Here is a 19167-nt window from a genome sequence, read left to right on the forward strand (position 1 = left end):
GAGAGGGATGGCTTGTCTTCAGGTCGTGTTGACAAGGCAATGTGACACTTGTTAAGGCTGGAGTGGTCTGATCTTTGGGGTTTATGAGTATGTGTCCAGAGTTGTTCTGGGACAGTTAGTCCACAGATGTTTCTGACGTCATTTGGCAGCTGTAAAGTTCATATTGTTACTTAACCTGAAATGCGCAGAAAAAGAAGAAAACAAACAGGACAGAGTTTCCTTGTAAAAATAGAGGGTGTTGTCCTATTTGGGGGGCGGGGGTAGGGAGCTGAGAATAATGAGTCATGAGCTAATTAAAACGTGAGAGGTAAGAATTTTGTTATGTGACAATGAATCCCTGCATAAACATGGCCTTGTATCTCTGCAAGAAGAGCAGCTTGTTTCTTGTGGGAAATGTTTTATAATAGTAAGAGTCCCATTTCAGAATGTTCTTGATAATGTGTAATTCTGTTCACACCTAGCTGCAGTGCTGCATGCTCATAATCCTAGCACCCAAGAGGCTGAGGCAGAAAGTTCACAAGTTCAAAGCCAGCTTGGGTTACCAAGCAAAAACCTGTCTTAAACCTATGTGAAGGTTTTACAGAGTGCTCTGAGCCATACTTGTAACTTTAGTCTGATACCAGTTGCTTGGAGACACGCCCATTCTGAAACATCTTGTGTTCTCTGTGTTGTTGATGAGGGATGCTGAGTCCATAGGTGCTTTCTCTCATCCCAGGATTCATCCTAATGAAGAGCATTACCCACTAAGTACCTCAGGCTTGTGTGTTATAGTGAGCTAGGCTCTGACAGGCCTGTGGCACTCTGAGCACACCTCTGCAGTCCTTGGCTGCTTACAGACCCTTGTTTCTGCCAGCCAGGTTGATGTCATAGTTGTGTTTCTGTGGTTTCCTCTGAGTGTTTCTCCCTCCTCCTTGTTTTACCTGTTTGTTCTTACTAAAGCCTGTGAACGTGAACACTGAGGTAACATATGACCACACCTTCATCCCGATTGTCTCTGTCCAGTGAACAACTGTTGGAGGTTCAGTGTTCACTATTCTAGCAGGCAATAAAAGATTTTTTATTTTAGTGCCTGGGAATACAAATTCAGATAATGGTATCAGGAAAAGCAGACATCTCTGGGTCAGTGGTCAGTCGACAGTGTAGAGGTCTTGCCAGAACTGGTATAAACTTTGTGCTGAGTTCAACAGTGTGGTTGGTTGCTTGCTTGGTTTTTGAGATAGGGCCTTACTGTGCATCCCAGACTGGCCTTGAGCTCCCCATCCTGTAGCTTCAGCCTCTTAAATACTGATATTACAAAACTCAACCACCACACCACAGTAAAGTGTTTTTAGACTTTAGTTGACACCATATAAAATAGAAAGTTTTAAAAATAAGTTGTTTGTGTGACTTAGGACCTGACTAAGTTTACTTGTTTATTCTAGTAGCTTTTAAAAATAGTGTTGAGTCTGGAAAGGCAGTTCACCAGTTAAGAGCACTGGTTGCAGAGGACCCAGGTTCAATTCCCAGCACTGCATGGTAACTCACAGCCATCCATTACTCCAGGTCCAGGGGATCCAGTGCCCTCTAATGACCTCCTTATACACCAGGTTTAAATATGATGCAAAACACTCAGATACAAAATTAACAGATCTAAAAAGGTAGCGTTGGCTTTTGTGATCACTGTCATAGAAATCTTTGTTCTGTGAGAGAATGTGTGCCTTTACTTCTCAGTGAGCTTGCAGTCACCTCTCATAGAGCAAGAGCTGGGTTCCAGTTTATTAGTATTTTCGTAGGAACTTTTGTGTCAGTATCATGAAGAATATTTTGTTTTGTTTTTCTTGTAATTTCTTAAGTTTTGTTATCAGTAGTAAAATAAGTCAGATGTGTTCCTCAGAGTAGCTTTGTATTCTTTCTCTCTGAAATGATATTAAGTTACCGGTGGTCAGCCTGGAACTTGATTTCCAGCAAAGTTTTTATTTCTGAATGGAATTTGTTTAGGAGACACCGTGTTAGCTTTACAGTTGATTTGCTTTTTTCTAAGTCGTCTTTGAAATAGTTCTTTGACAAAATTGGTCCGTCTCACATGAACTATAGGTTTGGGATGGTTTGTTTGTCCTGCTAATGTCTAGGGTTTGTGGTGATCGTGAAGAACTTTCTGTGTGATTTACTGTGATGTGTCATATTTTGATTCCTGGTTCTTTCTAGTGACTTTAAATTTCACAGTGAGATTAACCACAGTGAGAAAACAGTACATTTTAAGAATAGATTTCCCCCCCTTGGTTAGTCTCTTCTTTCAAATAACCCTAAAGACAGGTGGCAATATGCTGTCTTCTATGTGTACTAGAAAGTGTAAGCTGTGTGCCAGCAGTCTTCTGACTTTGAGGAAAACAGTCACTGCTCTTTCCTTGCTCCTTTCAAGAATTCTGTTGGTATGATGTTTGCTTGTGATGGTACCCAGTGGGCCACTGTACTACCTGGACAGGCATATATCATCTGTTCCATGCGATTTCCCCCTTCCCTAGCCCACGTCTTCCAGTTACGTATTTTTTAGAGGATTCTCAGGCCATTTGGTACCATCGTTATAAATAGCTTCTGAGCTGAGTCGTGTCAGTAGTTAGAGTGCTTGCCTAGCATGCATAAGACATTCTGGTGGTCACCAGTAAAAATATACAGTGTGGCCAATGAAATAGCTCACTGGGTAAAAGGCACTTGCTGACTGCTTGAATTTAATCCCTGGAGTTCTCATGGTGAAAGGAGACCCCTACTTCTGCAGGCTGACCTGACTTCCAAATTCACATCTCTATGTACATCTGAGCACACCAGCACACACTAAATCCACAACACACTAAAATAAGGAAACAAGTAAAAAAGCAAATAAGTCAAATGAATAAATGCAATAAAAAAACCAAAGTAAATAATGCATGTTGTGTCTAGAAGTAGCATAGCATTTAAGTGGTAAGTTTTTTTTAGAATTTAAACAATAACCAGCATTTTGTTCTCAGCTTCATGTGTATTTTTATGTAACTTAGTTTTCCCCACATCTTATGTTTGATGGTAGTCACGCTTAACTAATTGTGCTTTCTACCTCACCGCCTCTTATGACTGCTCTCACCCTAAGTCTGTGTAAATTGCATCCCTCCTTCTTGCTACTCCCTTACTGTGTTCACCTTACACTGTACACCTTATTTATTTATTTATTTCCCATCGAAGTGTAAGCTTCCCGTGGCAGACATTGTCTTGTATGTCCCCAGTGCTTAGACAGTAGTGTCTGCACTTAGAGAGAGTGGTGGCACTTAGCAAGTCTTGGTGGAACTTACAGACTAACTGTACAGTGTGGTACAGATTTTTATGCTGTTAAACATGAGATAAGATTTCATGTACAGTGATCTCTGGGGATAAAAATGACTACTATCAGCATTTTCTCCAATTAGAGTTGGTATTTGTGAATAAATATTCAAGCCCAAAGCAGAAGTTCATTTAATACCAGTCTCTTTCATGTAATGCAAAAGATATATTCAAAGATATGTCCAAAGTTAAAACCAAAAATCATAGTATGTTCATGGTCTTGGATGTTGAAAGCGGATCAGGAGATTTCACCAGCCAGGCACTGGAACACATTGGTGAGGTTTCTGACTCCTAATCAAACCTTCTTTGATCAAACTCTGAGATGGGACAGGTGAAGATTACTCATTTAGCATGCTTTTGTGGACGTCACAGTGGGTCTTATCGCCACATTCTTTATACGTTCGTCTGAGGCATGGCACTGCAGACTCGGGTCACTTCAGAAGAGCCAGCCATCTACAGTGCCTGCGACAGCCTCCTGCTCTCCAGTAAACTCTTCCCTTACTTCTCACTTCCGAGAATCTCCTGAGAGCTCTGTCACTTGGGAGTTGTGACATTGCTGGGTTTGAGAGGTGCCCTGGTGATTGCTTCTTAGCATACTGTTTGTTTGCAAGGGGAAGCTCTGCGTTCTTTCACAGCCGTTAGGGTTGGACTTGTCTTTTGGATTTTATGTTGTTTTGTTTAAGACAGTCTCATGTGGCTTGGGTGCATTTACTGTGCAACCGAGACTGTCAAACTTCTGACCTTCCTACCTAGGCCTTTCCAGTGGTGGGATTACAGTTCTCACATGTTAGTGTGAACTACCTACAGAAACATTAGTCATCTCTGCACGGTGTCTGAGCCAGTGGCAGGGAACTGGGGTATGGTATGGCCAATGTCACACTGTCTTGAAAAACCACTGTGGGGACAGATTTAACAGACTCCCAATGCTTCTTCAGCCCTCTGGGCCTGTCTGTACGATGGTGATGAAGAACATCCTAGTGGCCAGCTCTGTGGGTGTCTGTGTGTGTGGGTGTGGGGGTGTGTGTGTGTGGGTGTGGGGGTGTGGGGGTGTGTGTGCTCCTGTTCATGTCGTAAGATAGGGAAAGGCTGTGAGATGGGAGGAGCAAAGTGGAGCTGGTGAGCCTTCTGGACCTTGAGAACACATAGCAGTTATTCCGGTGTAGGGCAAGTTGTGTCCAAGTGTTAGTGTCTGTGGACCCTTAGAGAATCTCTTCCCAGGAGTCACCCATCAACTGTAATGCCTTGAAGGCAAGAGAGCAGGCTGTAAAGCTCCAGTGGAAGGAAGGGTAAGTCCTCTGACTGTATAGTGGGCAAGGAGCCAGGAGCTCTCTCCTGCTGTATTTCAGGATTCAGTCCCAGTTGCCAAGAAGTAAAATGTTTCTAACTTCAGCAACTGTGGTATAGAGTTGGCACACTATGCTGGCCAGAGTACCTTGTACGCTGTAGTCTTCTGTTTGTCAACTCCAGCACCGAGGAGGCCTCCTTCTGGACTGTATGGACTGTGGAGCTGGGTGTAGGAGGGAGCCAGAGGGCGCTGGCTAGCTGTCCTCATCCTGAAGCCTAGGGCAGAGCAGAGCTTGGGTGTTGTGCAGGGCAGTCTGCCCCTTGACAGCATTGTGAGTGTCAAATCAGTAGTAAAGTGAAGTGGCTGTGTCAAGTAAGAAACATCATTTTCTGGAGAGAAGAGTTCCATTAAAGGGGAAAAAAATAGAGCAGACTGTTCTTGGATCTTAGTTTTTTAAGACATAATTCTAATGATTAAATGAAAACTTTATCAGGCCAGAAGAAGCATGGTAGAAGCATCACATTAGACAAACTAACATCTTCATGACTGGTGGGCAAAAACGTCAGAGTGAAGTGCGAAGCCAGCCAGTGAGGTACGGCGGGGCAGGAGGGGCTGCTGCACAGCCTTAGAGAGGTCATTGTGTCTTGTGTGGGGCATAGTCACTCCTGAAGAGAAATTAGAGTAGGCTGTACGATCTGCAGAGCAAAAAACCTGACATAAAGATCCTGTACTATGGTGATTGAACTCAGATTACAAGAGAGCAAGATCACTGGACTTGGAGCTAAATTTACTAAACAACTTACCAAAACAAGTGTCTTTCCCAAGACTTGCTACTGTGTCACAAATCCAGGTATATTTACAAAAGGTAAATGACCTGACATTTTAAAAGAAGGCTTTGGTTTTGCTCACCATTCTTGGGTGTTCATTTTGTAGGGAGGGTATGGTAGACTTTAGAACATGGCAAATGGGAGAAAGCAGCACAGGAAAGGGTCAAGGGCAAAATGCAACCCTGGGTACCTCACACAGTGTCACTGCAACCAGGCCCCACTTCCATAGCCCCACCAACCTCCCAGCTGTCTGTTCAAACCCTGAGCTAAACAAACGGCTCCTTAGGTCATGATTTGTCTGGAAAGGCCTCACAGAGACTTCCAAAGCTGTACCTCACTGTCTCTTCTGTTCTCAACTCCATTAGACTGACATCCAGAGTAAGGTATCAGCAGTGGAAAGAGAATAATAGAGAAGCAGCCAATTGGAAGGGAAGAAAACAGAACACCACATTCTGGGACATGGGACATGAGTAAATGAACTTTTTTACTAAGACATCTTGGTTGTGAAAGACCTTTTTAAACCACTACACCAGAGACTAAGTCCATGAAGTAGAACTGGTTGAGTGTGGTGGCCAAACTGAGTTTGAGGCCATTATGTAGACAGAGTGAGTTCCAGGACAGCCATGGCTACTCAAGGATACCCTGTCTTTAACTCCCTTTTTCAACCCCTCACCCCCATCCCACCTCCCAAAATAAAATGGTGAAGGTGTTCTGGAATGACAGCTCAATGATGTAGAGTTACTCTTCTAGAGGATCACAGCACCCACTTCAGCTCGTGTGGTGTGTTACTACAGCTCTAGGGGTTCCATGGACACCCTACACTCTACAAAAGCAAAGGTTAATCTAGGAGCCTTTTACATCAGTGACCCAAAGAAATTCATCTTGCTAACAAGAGCTGGACACTAGTTCTTATGGAAGGAAATATAAATAACCAATAAACTGGACTGGTTCAGCCTCTCTAGCCTTTAGCAGGGGTTGTGTAGTAAAGCACAAGGAGTGCTTAGTCTTTATGAGACTGCCAAAGTGTGAGTGCTACTCCCAGGAAGGGCTGCTTACTGTTGGGTAACACAGCACTGGCATAGTCTCAAAGTTCTCTTCTTTATTTATTCATTCATTTTAATTACATATTATTATTTAATGTACATTTTTTTATGTTCATGGGTGGAGGTCAGGAGATAACTTGGAGAAGTTGGTCTGTCTTCCTTGTGGGTCCTGGAGATTGAACTCAGGTCCCAGGTTTGGAAGCAAGCACCTTTGCTTACTGAGCCATTTCACCAGCCTACGGCCTCCAAGTTTTAAAGAAGCCCACTTTTATGTATCTAATTTATGTAAAAAGCTGAAGCAGATGGCCTTAGTGGTGTAGTTTAAAGATGAAGACAGTGCTAGTCACACCACAGTGACACTGAGAGGCTACAGCACCTCTGCTGGCAGCAGTCCTTCCTTCAGTTCCTTCTTGAACCTGGGTTGGATCCAATTGGGCAGGAGAGACTGTGCTGTGGCATTTGCAGACCTGAAGAGGCCTGAACATCCTTGTAGGTTCTTGCCACACCCATTTCCTAAGAGCAGGTTCTTTCTTGGAATCTTACCACGCACTCCCTTTTGGCAGTGGTGGAACTCTTCAGTTCCCCAATATGCCCCTAAGTCCTGAGCCCTCTAGCAGGGGAGGGCTGTTGGGTAAGCATGTGCTGAGGGACTGGAAGTTTTACACAGGTGCTGGGGAAACAGCAGTCAGATCACATCGGCTTTCCCACAGAAATGGCATCCTCGGAGGGAGTCTGGAAGCTGTCCTGTAAAGAGGTAACTCACACAAGGCAGGGGATGGTTAAGAGGGACACATTAATAACCTGGAGCATCCTGGAGGATGCCCTTTTTCTCTGAGGGCACCTTTGCCCTAGAGCAGGTGGTGATGGTGGCAGTGTTGGCAGGACAAGATTCTGCACTGTGCAGCTTTGCTGAAGGAACCTGGGGACTCTGGTCCTAGTGTTAACCTCTTCATTCTGTGTTTGCTGTATCCTAACTTTGTGTTTGCTTTTGTTTCCTTTTTTTTTTTAATTTAAAGATTTTTTTGTTTTGTTTTGTGTTTTTAATAGATGAGGGTTACTACCAGGGTGGAAAATTTCAGTTTGAAACTGAAGTTCCTGATGCCTACAACATGGTGGTGAGTAGCCTGTAAACCTCCCCATCTCCCGACACGCACACGCACGCACGCACGCACGCACGCACACACACCCACCATGCTTCCCACACAAGCCCTCTTGGAGCATTGGCAGCAGTCTGAGGATTTCAGTACAGAGACTCATTTGTCTGACAGGTACTCATTGTGCGGATGTTCTGCCTGGATATGTCATGTAAATTTTTTAAAATGGGAATTTTTACTATTTTATTTATTTAATGTATATGAGTACATTGTAGCTGTCTTGAGGTACACCAGAATCTGTTACAGATGGTGTGAGTCACCATGTGGATGCTGGGAATTGAACTCAGGACCTCTGGAAGAGCAGCAATCAGTGTTCTTGACCACTGAGCCACCTCTCCAGTCCCCAGGGGAATCGTGTTTTTAAGACTGATTTTATTTATAGTATAATACCAAAATTCCAGGGACCAATGATTTTAGAATTTTAGGTAATAATCTGTACCATATTAGGTAATGATATGTTAAAGACCATATTACATAACTAATTATACTAGAGGCTTTTGTTTTTGAGGCTAGATCAGTAGGGAAATAAATGTATAGAAAGTTAAAGTGATAAAAAGATAAGTAGCTAGACAAGAGGGTCAGTGGTAGGAAGTAGATTATAGGGATTCCGTAGAGAAGGGGAGAGCACCATGGCAGAGCCAGGGACTAGGTGGCATGAGCAGTGTGGATGGAACTGTGGTCTAGGGTGTGGAATGTAACTCCACCTCTGAGGAATCCAGCACCACACTTACACATAAATGTGCATATACATTCATGTGCACATACACATGTTAATAAATGAAAGAATAAAGTAGACTAAACCTGGTCTGAGAAACTAGTTAGCACTAGTGTCTGCAAACACATCCTGCCAAGATGGTCCTGTATGGAGCACTAATGGTCAGCTGTGGACCTGTGATTTGAGCATAACAATTTGGACTCCAGGTTGGAGTTTCAGACTGGGAGTGGTACATGTGTCTCTGTCTGTCTGTCTGTCTGTCTATGTCTGTTGCAAGCATACATGTGTGTATACACTGCCACCTACTATTCTGTTCTCTAGTTTCATAGGTCAGACCATGTGCTTGATGACTCACTGGGGATGTAGGAAGGCCACACAGTGCAGAGATGGACTAGGGAGCTTTGTGACTCCCTCCACCTCTTTCTCTCTCTCTTGCAGCCTCCCAAGGTGAAATGCTTGACTAAAATCTGGCACCCCAACATCACAGAAACAGGGGAAATATGCCTAAGGTGAGTCTCTTCCTCCTGTGCGTGTGTGAACCTTTTCAAATTCACTCTAGTAAGGAGATCTTGCTTGACTACAATTCAGAAATGTCTGCGCCAAACTGATACAACTACTTTTGGAACACATCTTCTGTGGCCCACCATTGCCAGGGCCCTGGGAGTCTTCACTGCAGTGTGATGCTTTGTCTCCACCTCCTCTGTTGAGCAACCACGGTCCCAGTTTACCTCTGATGTTAGCCAGCTCATGCATAGGTTTAGGGGAAGTAAACACCCAGGAGGAAAAACTACAGGAACCTGACCTCAGTCTCTCAGATACCTGCACTGAGGATACTTTCCATACTGGCCCCTTCAGAACAGGCAGGTTCCCCATGTCTCATCAGCTGTAGACTGTCCTGCTTTCACAGGGGCACAGGCCAAGGCCTAGCAGTTTCAGCTTTCCCTGGAAGGTTACTGTTCTTCAAGGAAAAGAGCTGGAGAAGAAAATGGAGGGCGTCTTCTACAGCAGACAGAGCATTTGACCTTAGTTTTTCTGTTTGCCCTCTCTCCCACTTTCTAGTACTATAAGGATGTTAGTGATGGGTGTGTGGTTTGTGCCAACTGCATTTGATGCAGATCCTTTCTTGGACAGGCTACCAAGGCACTGCCTCATGGTCAGCTACCCTAGAAAGCAGCCTTCGCATGTTCTTTGTAATGTGTTGGGACCTGAGGCTGTTCTTAGGGGTCCTCTGTTTCTCCAGTCTCCTTAGTAAGCATTAGTGACTTTGTAAGGAAGATGAGCTGCACCTCGATGCCGCTCTCTAGTCTTTTTTTGTCTGAGAAATTCATTCAGTGCCATCAATCCAGGCCAGGTCTTAAAATACTGTCAGGCATGGTGGTACATGCTTTTTAATTTTAGTACTTAGCAGGAAGGAGCAAATGGTTCTCTGAGTTCTAGGCCAGCTATAGCTTCACAGTGAGACTCTGTATCAAAACAAAAACAAACACACCATAACAACAAATAACAACCATAAACACAAAATTGGCAGAGAGGATCCCTGGACTATTTATGATCATTGGATATAAATTGTCATTCATTTTGCAAAAGCCGGGCACTGACACCGAACACAGGAGTATGGGCACAGGAGGACACCACCCTCCAGCCAGCCTGTAAGTTGCTTAACCACACTGACAACCAGGAAACAATGCAAGAGCACCATGAGAGGCATTGGGTGGGTGGGAGAGAAGACAGATCAGCCTCTCCATCGGCAGCTTCAGATAGTAACAGACTTTGGGCAGATGTACCCTTCTTTCACAGATAAAATAGCTGCTCCTGTTGGATGATGCCTGACTTGTGAATTATAGGCTCTAATCCTTATTCATTCCTTTCATAATTTTTGTTGCTATCACTGTTTTTCCTGGCTTTTAGACAGTGTGTGTGTGTGTGTGTGTGTGTGTGTGTGTGTGTTGTTTTAATAATACTTTGCTAGTTGGTGCGATGATGACACAACACTTGGCCAAATACAGGGGAATTGCCACAAGTTTGAGCTAGATTGGAATATATAGCAAGGCCCAGACGAGTTAGAGCTAAGAGTCCCTGTCTCAAAAAAAAAAAAAATGCTTACCTTTGCTTAGGAATTCCATATGAAAAATTAATAGTCTGTATACAGTCAGTAACAAAATAATAGACATTGTAACAAATACAACTTTGAAGGTGAGTACCGTCCTTAGGAGGACAGAACAGAAGAATGGGCAGCCAAGAAGAGACAGGTTTCATAGCTGGAATATTTTCCTTTGTTGTGAATAGAGACTTGCAGTAGAGCTGTGGCTTCTCATTAACATGCTTCTCTCTTCCAGTTTACTAAGAGAACATTCAATTGATGGCACTGGCTGGGCTCCCACTAGAACGTTAAAGGTGAGAGCTTTCCTTCTGAGGTACTCAGGCAACCAACCTCCTGTGAAAAGTACACCCTTGCTCCTCTGCCAACCACATACCTTCTGAGTCTGAGCACCAAGTACTGCTTAGCCAGGTCTAACTGGAAGGAGAGTCCTTGCTGACCAGCACCATGCCATTCAAGAATCAAACTGTAGGTCTCAGAACCACAAAAAAAGCCTCTCAGTCTTGTTCATTCAACAGGGCTATCTCGAGCCTTTCTGGGTGTGTGGAAGAGCTGCAGTGAGTTTAGTTACTTCCTGGTCAGAAAGTCTATGAAGTGATGATGGTAGATTATTACTGAATAGGCACCCTGGGGGAGAAGAGTCCACTGTCAGGACATGCAGACTTCATGCAGTTATGCCCCATTCCTCTCCAACTGAGCTCTCTGACACATGAACCACCCAGCCTTTTGCCCACCCTTTCCCTGCGTCCTTTCCTCAGGATTTAGCTCTGTCAGCTTGTCCCACTCCCTAGAAGGTAGTTTCTCCTCCGGTTCTCTCATGACATTGTTCCTGCTCCTGCAAGTCCTGCATGACTGCCATTTCCTCTGCAGTCTCCTGCTTGGGGCTCATGTCCACTCCCTCCCTTCAGTGCTTATCTTCACCTCCAGCCCACCAGTCAGGCGGGACAGGACACAGAGGCCGGCTGGCCCTGACAGTTGGCTCCCAGGAACAAGAGTGTGAGGAATTGGGTAGGGGAGGTGTTTGGGAGCATCACGGCTCCCCTCTGAGAGTCAGATCTGGGCGCACAGGGAAACAATGGTTTTTGGTAGTGGGAATTAAAGTAACTAGAGAAGGTTAAAAAGATGTAGTGGAGTAATTTATCTGTGAATTCCAAAAGGACTACATTACTAAATGTCACAAAGCAGCAGCAGGCTTTGTTTTGAGGTAAATTTCAAAAGTCCATTCTGTGTGGCAACAGGTAGATCATATACGTGTGGCCCATGGCTCATGGTCACTGCATGTGTCTGAGCAGGGAAGGCAGGAAGTTGGTTAGAAGTTAGACTTTAAAGCGCATGTTTTGTCCTGAGAAAAACATGTGATGCACATTTCTCGGTTACATGTTTAGGAGACTTAGTGGATTGGAACCTGAGGATTGTTTTTTTTCTTTTTTAGGATGTTGTTTGGGGATTAAACTCTTTATTTACTGTAAGTATATTATTTACCCTCCACTCACCCTCTTCTTGATTTTTCTGGCTGCTGATTTGAAACATAGCCTTAAAGACCTTGAGGTCTTAGAAGCTAGCCGTCTTTTCTATTCTTTATGACCAGATGTTACACTGATGCAAGAACCTTGGGGGCTTTAGAGACATTTGGAGGTGTCTGCCTTCTAGAACATACCTGCTCCTCCTGTCTTGTGGGGCACAACATGCTTGGTTTTAATGTTCAGCAAAACAAAAAAAATAGCAGAACAGCTACTAGTGTGTGAGGCCCTGTGGAGTGTTGTGGTGTTTCTAGGCAGCACATGCCTCCAGAGAAGCCAGTATTTGCAGGCATTTCCCGTTCTCCCTGATTCCTGTGAAAACATTAACTCCACCACTCAGTTGGTTTCTCTGGTGAGATGACACAGTGTTTGTAATCCTGGATGTTGAGTCTAATAAGCTTCTCAGCAGCTGGGCTTCACTGACTTTTTTTAATAGATTCATTTTCTTTGGGTGTTTTGCCTATATCTGAGTCTGTGCACTGCATATGTGGCTGGTGTTCACGAAAGGCCATGCGACTGAAGTTATAGGTAGTTGTAAGCCACCATATGGGTGCTGGGAATTGAACCAGGGTCCCACTCTGTAGGCCTTAGTCCACTGTGTAGCCCAGGGAAGCCTGGACTCATGCCTTTCCTCCTGATCAGCTTCCTATGTGCTGGAATTAACATTCACAGCTATGTTTTTTCTCATTAGGAGTGCAGTACTGCAGAGGAATACGTAGTCTCTGCAGCAAGGCCTGTCAGATGACCTTTGAGAAGCAGTAATTCACTTACATGAACAGTATATCTGGGCGGCTTTTCAAGAGGATTGGGCAGGTCAGCTGTGGCCCTTGTGCCTGGGTGTACATGGAGAGGTGGAAAGAGTCTGTTCCCCTGAGTTTGGGGACACCAGATATTGTTCCCGTTAGATTTTTGAGTTAGTGCATCTGAAGGAAAGTCAAAAAAGAATAAGACCGCTCGGGCAAGGTCAAAAAAGAAACTTTGTGTACTCTGAGGAGACAGGAAATTAGAGAAATGAATGCTTTTCAAAGGAAATGGAGCTGGGTATGGTGGGCTTAGTCCCAGCACTTGGGATACAGAAGCAGATGGATCTCAGAGTTTGAGGCCAGCTTGGTGTATGTTCCAGGCTGGGCAGGGTTACAGAGATACTCTCTCTCCAAAAGCAAAAGAAACAGAGCCAGTCAGATGGTGTAGCAGAGAAAGAGGCCCTAGCCTGATGATAATCTTAAGTTAAATTCCCAGAACCTACCACTTCATAAAAATTGTTCTCTAACATGTATATACATGCCTTCAGTGTCCAAATGTGTGATAATAAATACTGCAGGAAAGAGAACAGTAGAGCTGGAGAGATAGCTGAATCAGCAAAATGCTTGCTGCACACACATGAGGACCTGAGTTCAATTTCAGTAACTGATATAAAAAGCTGGGCATGTGTTTGTGCTCATGAGTGCAGCACTGGAGGTTGGAGGATCACTGGAGGTGGCTGGTCATCCAGCCTAGCCTAATTAGTAGAGTTCCAGGTCCCAGTGAGAAACCCTATCTCCAACAGCAACAACAGCAGAGCGGTTGCTCTAGCTGGCAGTACTGGCACACATCTTTAATCCCAGCACTTGGGATGCAGAGGCAGTAGAGCTCTTCAGTTTGAAGCCAGCCTAGTCTACAGTGTGACTAGGAGAACCAGGACTACAGAGAGAGAGAGAGAGAGAGAGAGAGAGAGAGAGAGAGAGAGAGAGAGATCCTGTCTCAACTACCCCCTACCCCCAAAGCATGGTGACTCAAGGCCAGAGAGATAACTCAGTGTTTAAAAGCACTGTCTGCTTTTCTAGAGGACCCAGGTTCTATTTCCAGCACCCATATGGCAGCTCACAACTTCCTGTAACTTGAGCTCCTTCCTCTGGCCACACACACACACACACACACACACACACACAATCTACATTCATACAAGCAAAACACTCATACATAGAAAATAAAAATAAATCTTTTTTTAAAGATTTATTTATTTATTATATATGAGTACACTGTAGCTGTCTTCAGACACACCAGAAGAGAGCATCAGACCTCATTACAGATGGTTGTGAGCCACCATGTGGTTGCTGGGACTTGAACTCGGGACCTCTGGAAGAGCAGTCACTGCTCTTAACCGCTGATCCATCTCTCCAGCCCAAAATAAATCTTTTTAAGAGAATGGTTGTCATCCACTAGTCATCAGATAGCTTCAAATGAATGTGATTGCTATTCTCTCCAGTTCCCCCAGAGTGGGGGAGAGTCATGTGGAAACACACCCTTAACCTTGACTCAACTGCCATTCACCATTGTGAAAGCCACCCCTGCTCAGCACTCTACAGTGAGGGACATGGACTGCTTGGCGCTCTCAAGTTACTCTGCCAGTCACTGGTCACTGAGGCTTTGTGAAGGGAAAATTTGTTACAGTGTAAAGCAGATTCTTTTCCACACTCATTATAAGTTGTTCTCTCTCTAAGGATCTTTTGAATTTTGATGATCCACTGAACATTGAAGCTGCAGAACATCATTTGCGGGACAAGGTGAGCTGACAAACGGACTGCTTCTAGGTAGACACAGTAGGGAAAAGGTGGGAGGAGTCTCTCAACTGGCAAGTGAGACTTCAGTGGTGGATGCCAGGCAAGCCATTTAAGGCAATTTATATATAATGTTACAGTAAATGTGTGGTTTGCTCATAGTGAACGTGGCTTTTATTAAGGTAAAACCATAATACAATTTCATTATTTCATTAGCAATAAGGAAGGGCCAGGGGTATAGCTTTGTGATAGAGTACTTGTTTAGCACTACAAAACAGAACAGCAGAAACCCCACCACAATGGTTCAGAGAAATAGAAGGAAACAGAACATCAGACCACACTTTACTCTTAATCTTTCTCATCAGTCCATGTGTTCACTCCTGGGCTTTGATCATTCAGATTATTCCCACAGCAAGTCAGTAACCACAGCTACATTCTTAAGTACTGGTATTTGATTTGGTCCTACAGGCAGACTCCTGGAGCAGAGCTACTGTATGTCCTTAATTTGAGTTATGGGCTGATATTTATCTTTGAGGCTCACCAGGGCACAACCCCAAACCAGTATACACTGCCTGGAAACTTCTAGGCAGTCAAGTGTTGCAGAGCCTGCTTGGTTTGTACCCCTGAATCATTTGCTCTTACTTTTGAGCCATTCTCAGAAGGTTGTTTGGGTTTTATTTTCATTCTGATGTGCCTGCTGAGGGCCTGACTTGCGCCATCATTTTTCACATGCAGGGGGCAGAGCTTTGTGTATACATCACACATTTTCTGTCTTATCTACTTCAGATGGGTATGGGGTACTTCTGAGAAAAAGTCTGTAAGTCAGATACCTAAGCCCCCTGAAGGAACCAGTGTCAGTGTATCAAGCTGGCACTGTTGCTGTCACAGTGCACTGTGGCTGCACTGTGGGGCCTGTGTCTAAGCAGGGTGTGGATCTATAAATGGAGCATCAGACTCAGAACCTCAGGGAAGAGAAGGGACGGAGCTCTGAGGGAGATACACCTGGGATGACTTCACATAAGAGACTCCTACAGAAGACCAGAAGCAATCCTGTGTGCCCTGAGCAGGAATAGAGAAAAGCTTCTAGGTGACTTAAATTGTTCAGCCTCAGTAAGTGGCTAAGAAGCTCACCCTGTTTACACAGCCATAAAGGACAGACCCAAGGATTGAGCTTGAGCATCTGTGGTGGTCTTCATTCTAAAGTATTATGTTCTTAAAAATGAGGAGGGCTTAGAGGCAGCAGGAACTGTAGTAGGAGGCCTTCTATGGGCCTGGTACTGGATTCACTGGAAACGAACAGCACATAAGGGGCCAAAGTGGAATAGATGTCTTTGTCCTTAGTTAAGGATGAGTATGAGGCAGATGGACTCTCCATTTCACATTCCAAGCCTGCGTGGTAATTCCTGGTGAGCTCACAGTATTGCCCAGCTCTGGGAAATGGAAATAATCTAGAAGACATTTTGGATTTCTGTATAACCCTTCCCAGACACCCTGTATTTTGAGTGGATGGCCACTGCAGGAACCTTTGCACACTGCCCTGTGCACAGCAGAGGCATTTAGAGTCAGATCAACACTTAGACTGATGGCAAGTCCTTGAACTTTTCAGTGTTCAAACTGAGAACATGCTGGGCCTTGAAGGGATGGCTGTGCCTATTTAGCATGAAGCAGGAGGGCCTGGCATAAGGCTGCCATTGCAGAGGCAGGTGTAGGTCGGCACACTTTTAAAAGGTTATTGCCCCTCAAGATGTGCCAAGCTCTTCCCTGTAGCCTGTTCAGGACTGTGGGGAGCAAGATGTGGAACCCTCCATGCTTCAAGACACACTGGGAAGCAAAGCTTACGACAGCTCTGCAGCGGGGACAGCAGTGCCTGCAGCTGAGCTGTAAGAGAAGCTGAGGCTTCAGTCCGTGGGATTTGGCTCCTAACCTTGTAGAGAACCTTGGGCAGTGGCCCAAATCTGAGAAAGTTCCCCCACTCATACTGGTCTGGGTGAGTCTTAGGGTTTTTGCTGTCTTTTGCCATCTGAGGAGCCTAAGCAGACATTGTTTTCTTGACATGAGATGACTGTCAGCTCTGTGGCCCACTTGCCTTTTCTCCAGGTGTGGTGGGTGCAGGGATGGTAGGACTGTAAAGGTAAGCACATTGTAAGTGGACAGCCAGGTCCTGTGAAGATGGATGGAGAAGCAAAGGTCTTTCAAAGAGTAGGTGAGTGGCTCCTACTCCTTCAGAAGAGTGTTGGCATTGGGCCATGAGTGTGCTTCCTTCTCTACACTTGATGACCTGTCAGCGAGAGAGGCTGGGTGAGCTGCTCTTAGCATTGCCACTGCTCAGGTGTGCTCTGTGCCCTCCCCACCACACACTGCACTGTCTCCTGCACAGCTTGCACTTGGAGTGATGGAGAGGTAGACCACTGGTGACAGGAAGCCAGGGCTCTCCATAGGGTCCTTCATTTTGGAGGTTTGCTGTGTTCCTAAAGTGTCACTTTGCTCTCTCTCACTCTGCTGTGTCCTCTCCCTCCGCAGGAAGATTTTCGGGACAAAGTGGATGAATACATCAAACGCTATGCCAGATGATAGAAGGAGAGATGGCAGGTCTGAGGACTTTGTCACAGTTGTCTCTGATGTGAAACAGCTCGAGGTATCCCTCTTCCCCATCCTCATACTCCCTGTCAGCCCCTTGGGATTGTCCCAGTCCTGCGACCATGCTGTCCTGAAGAAGACCCTCCTGACTACCCACTGTAGGTGGAGAACAACACAATACAGCAAGAAAGTGTGTCTGGGCCTCGAGAGAGTTGTCTACTTCCCTTAACATGTTTACTGAAACTACTGTCTAGGCTGTCTGGTGGAATTCCTCCGAAGTTGTAAGGAACTCACCACTGAGGATGTAGCGCTTGCTGCCCTTCCCCCAACAATCGGTATCCTGCACAAGTGATGTAATGACATGTTCCGTGTGACTGGCAGATTGGCAATAAGAAACCCGCTATAAACTGTGATTGGATGCACATTCTCTTAGCTTCTTCCACGAATGCTGACCCTACCTAGATGTGAAGCTTCCCAGAATGCATAGTCATTCACTGTAGATCTTACTGAAATGCGTATTTTATTTAATGTAAGTATATTTTGGAACAGATTTGTAATTTGTACAATTTGATGCTTTAATTATTTTTCTATTCTTATTTACTTTGTATTCATTGTATAGAGCAAACACAGAGATATTGGGTCAAGAAACTACTGAAGAGAAATACAAAGAGACCATGCTAGGCACATAATTCAGTTTCTCCAGATGCAGCAGGAATCTGGCTCCCAGACACCAGCTCTTTCTTCAGGTCCACATGTGGATGTCTGAGAGCCTGAGAACCTACACCTGGATGATCAAAACCAAAGGCAGGGAGGCTTCCCTCACATGCTACCCAGACACAGCAGGTAAGGGTGGCAGGTGACTCTGCCATGGCCTTAGCACAGACTGTCATTGCCGTCCTGCCTGCAGAAGCAGCCCAGTCTCTGACCCTGCCAAAACTCCACTGTGACTGTCTTCCAATTTGCCAGTGGTTCCAAGTCGGGGAATCTCATAGTCCTTTGCAGGCCAAGCAGCAGCAGCAGATGCCATAGTCGGGGCAGTGCACTTCAAGGTCAGCCCTGGAGAGAGACAGACGGGTTTATTCTAGCTTTAGGTATCTGAACCAGTGAAGTCTAATGCAAAATAAATGCATGTCTGGTTTTACTCTCTGCCTGCCTAACATTCACACTTAACTGCCAGTCTTCCTGCCTGTCATCTTCTGGGGTTAATGTGCTTTGCAAGGTCAGTTTTGCTTCCCGCTTGGCATCAGGAATTGTGCCAGTTAGCCACGAGGGTGGCCTCTGCTGGCAGCCACATACCTAGAGGCACAGAGCAGGAAGGATGGTGTCTAACAACGTGAATGGCAGTACTCCAGTGGTTCAGGTTTAGGACTTGCCCAGCAGATGACCAAGGTACCTGCCTGTCAGCGCTAGCATCACAGACAGGTAGGGCCTCCTCACAAGGGTGCTTCAGTGGAAACAACACTCATGCCTGTCAGTGTATGCTGTGCAGGAAAGCAGCCTGCCTGCACTGAGAAAGGTGCTAACCTCAGGGTATCACACAGTAGCATTTTATTAGAGGTCAGATAGTTTATGACATGACATTTCCAGAAAAGAGGATGCCTTCTCATTCTGTTAAGTGGAAATCACTCTCCCTAATCCATAGACTTTGTAGCCTCACCTCTTACAGTGAGCCGTGGTGCTTACCTGACCTCTAGACTGCCAGCTTCTTGATTTCCCCACCCTGGCCAAAGCAACATTCTAACTAGTTCTTGTGACCACAGCCAAGCTAATGATTTACACTCCTCAAACTTGTGAAGAGACTGCGATAGCCCTCTATGGAGCACTAGTACTAGTGATCTAGCCTGGGGCGTGGAAGCTTGTGGTAGCTTGAACACACTGCTGACTATCAACCTCTGTTTCCTGAGTCGGCTCTGCCTTGGAGGCTGCTGCTCAGATTGGGTGAAAGTCATGTGTTCCGAAGTGCTCAGAAACACTTGCGGGGTGGGCCTCTCAGAAGGAAAGTCACATCTCTTAATTGTCCCTTAAAATGCTTGCAGTCTTTCTAAGGAGCTGAGGCAGGAGTACCATTAGGTAGAGTCCAGGTCTTG

General features: G+C 45.2%; 1 protein-coding gene across 21 annotated transcripts in view; it reads left to right on the plus strand.

Moving 5' to 3' along the window:
• Positions 1 to 18226, plus strand: part of Ube2f (ubiquitin-conjugating enzyme E2F (putative)) — a 35180-nt gene extending 16954 nt beyond the window's left edge. For 9 of the 21 annotated variants that reach the window (XM_087566884.1, XM_087566883.1, XM_087566878.1 and 6 more), the window contains 6 exons: positions 7527 to 7594; positions 8787 to 8857; positions 10685 to 10742; positions 11879 to 11911; positions 14447 to 14509; positions 17024 to 18226. In XM_087566884.1, coding sequence (XP_087423010.1) covers positions 7527 to 7594; positions 8787 to 8857; positions 10685 to 10742; positions 11879 to 11911; positions 14447 to 14509; positions 17024 to 17074 — 344 coding nt within the window. In that variant the 3' untranslated portion in view covers positions 17075 to 18226. Of the gene's footprint in view, positions 1 to 7141; positions 7234 to 7495; positions 7595 to 8786; positions 8858 to 10684; positions 10743 to 11878; positions 11912 to 14446; positions 14510 to 17023 lie in introns of those variants that run through there. The other 12 variants (NM_001399156.1, NM_001399155.1, NM_001008381.2 and 9 more) reach the window with 3 other exon arrangements.
• Positions 18227 to 19167: the final 941 nt, after the last annotated feature.

The sequence above is a fragment of the Rattus norvegicus genome, chromosome 9 (genome assembly GCF_021556685.1).
Source record: "Rattus norvegicus strain SHRSP/BbbUtx chromosome 9, alternate assembly SHRSP_T2T, whole genome shotgun sequence".
NCBI lineage: Eukaryota > Metazoa > Chordata > Mammalia > Rodentia > Muridae > Rattus > Rattus norvegicus.